Source organism: Grammomys surdaster, unplaced genomic scaffold (assembly GCF_004785775.1).
Source record: "Grammomys surdaster isolate TR1022 unplaced genomic scaffold, NIH_TR_1.0 198, whole genome shotgun sequence".
In the NCBI taxonomy this organism is placed as follows: domain Eukaryota; kingdom Metazoa; phylum Chordata; class Mammalia; order Rodentia; family Muridae; genus Grammomys; species Grammomys surdaster.
Window position 1 is genome coordinate 7,267,450 of NW_021604643.1, and position 1,392 is coordinate 7,268,841.

At 37.6% G+C, this 1,392-nt stretch overlaps 1 protein-coding gene across 1 annotated transcript; it reads right to left on the reverse strand.

Annotated features, from left to right (window-relative positions):
• Window positions 1–465: 465 nt before the first annotated feature.
• Window positions 466–1,392, reverse strand: LOC114623426 (olfactory receptor 5B3-like). The gene has a single exon (XM_028770088.1). It carries the CDS (start codon window positions 1,387–1,389, stop codon window positions 466–468), a length of 924 nt encoding a protein of 307 aa, XP_028625921.1. The 5' UTR covers window positions 1,390–1,392.

Here is a 1,392-nt window from a genome sequence, read left to right on the forward strand (position 1 = left end):
GGATGTCCCTATAAAAATGAGAACAATTAACCGAACACAAAAGTGAAAGCACATAACAAATTCCTGTCATATTACTGCAAATTTCTGACATCTATTTTAATTAGTCTTCTCAAGAAGCCTGACTGTATCTTTTCTTTAAAGGAGTTTGTATGCACCTGTTTACATAGATTTGTATTCATATGACAGAAAAAATTATTGTATGGAGAAGACTGAATATGATAATATAGTAAATTAGGCTCTTCACAGTCTGATCTAAGGTTATCATAGTCATGTTATTCATTTGTTATTCTTCTGAATAAGACAATAACATTCTGAAAGTCAGCATGCTATTGAAGAGGTAAGGCTGTCACTACACATTCTTGAACTTGATACAGGGTGGGAAATGTGATTCATAATAGAATTAAGATAAGATGAATGTATCCAAGTGTTTTGTATCCTAAAAACCTAAAATCAAAGCTGTAAATATCATAATGACTTCAATAAAATCTTTGTGAATGCACTTTTCACATCCTTATTCCTCAGGCTGTAAACCAGAGGGTTCAGCATGGGAATGACCATGGTGTAGAACACAGATGCTATCTCATCAGTGTCCATGGAGTGACTGGAGCTGGGCTGCAAGTACATAAATATGATAGCCCCATAGAAAATGGAGATGACTGTGAAGTGTGAGGCACAAGTGGAGAGAGCTTTGCGATATCCTGCAGTTGAATGCATCTTTAGTATGTTGGTAAAAATGAACGTGTAGGATATTATGATGAGTACAAGGGCAAAAAAGATATTGAAGCTGGCTACATAAACAAGAATCATTTCATTAACATGTCTATCAGAGCAAGATATAATCATAACTGCCAAAACATCACAGAAAAAATGATGAATTACATTGGACTCACAGAAGGACAGACTTAATGCATCCATAGTATAGATCGAAGCATTCAACAAACCACAGATATAACAGCCAATGAGTAGAGACATACACATACGTGTTGTCATGGTGGTGGCATAATGTAGGGGCTTACACACCGCTACATAACGATCATAAGCCATTGAGACTAAAAGGTAGTTTTCCACATTGGCAAAGTTTGCAAAAAAGAACATCTGAGAGGCACAAGCATTGTAAGATATGATCGTGTCTCCTGTAAGGAATCCAGCTATGACCTTTGGAGTTATTGTTGAAGAGTAACAGATGTCTACCAAGGACAGGTTACCTAAGAAAATGTACATGGGTGTGTGGAGTCGAGAATCCAAGAGAATCAACAGAATCAGCCCCAGATTTCCTATAAGGGTGAAGGTATAGATGAGGAGGAAGGTGATGAAGAGTGGAAGCTGCAGTTGTGGGTCATTGGTGAGTCCAACCAGGATGAAGTGACTCACTTCTGTCCTGTTCTCCATCAG

Excerpts from the sequence above, each read along its gene's own strand:
- LOC114623426 (XM_028770088.1), bottom strand. The coding sequence starts at position 1,389 with ATGGAGAACAGGACAGAAGTGAGTCACTTCATCCTGGTTGGACTCACC.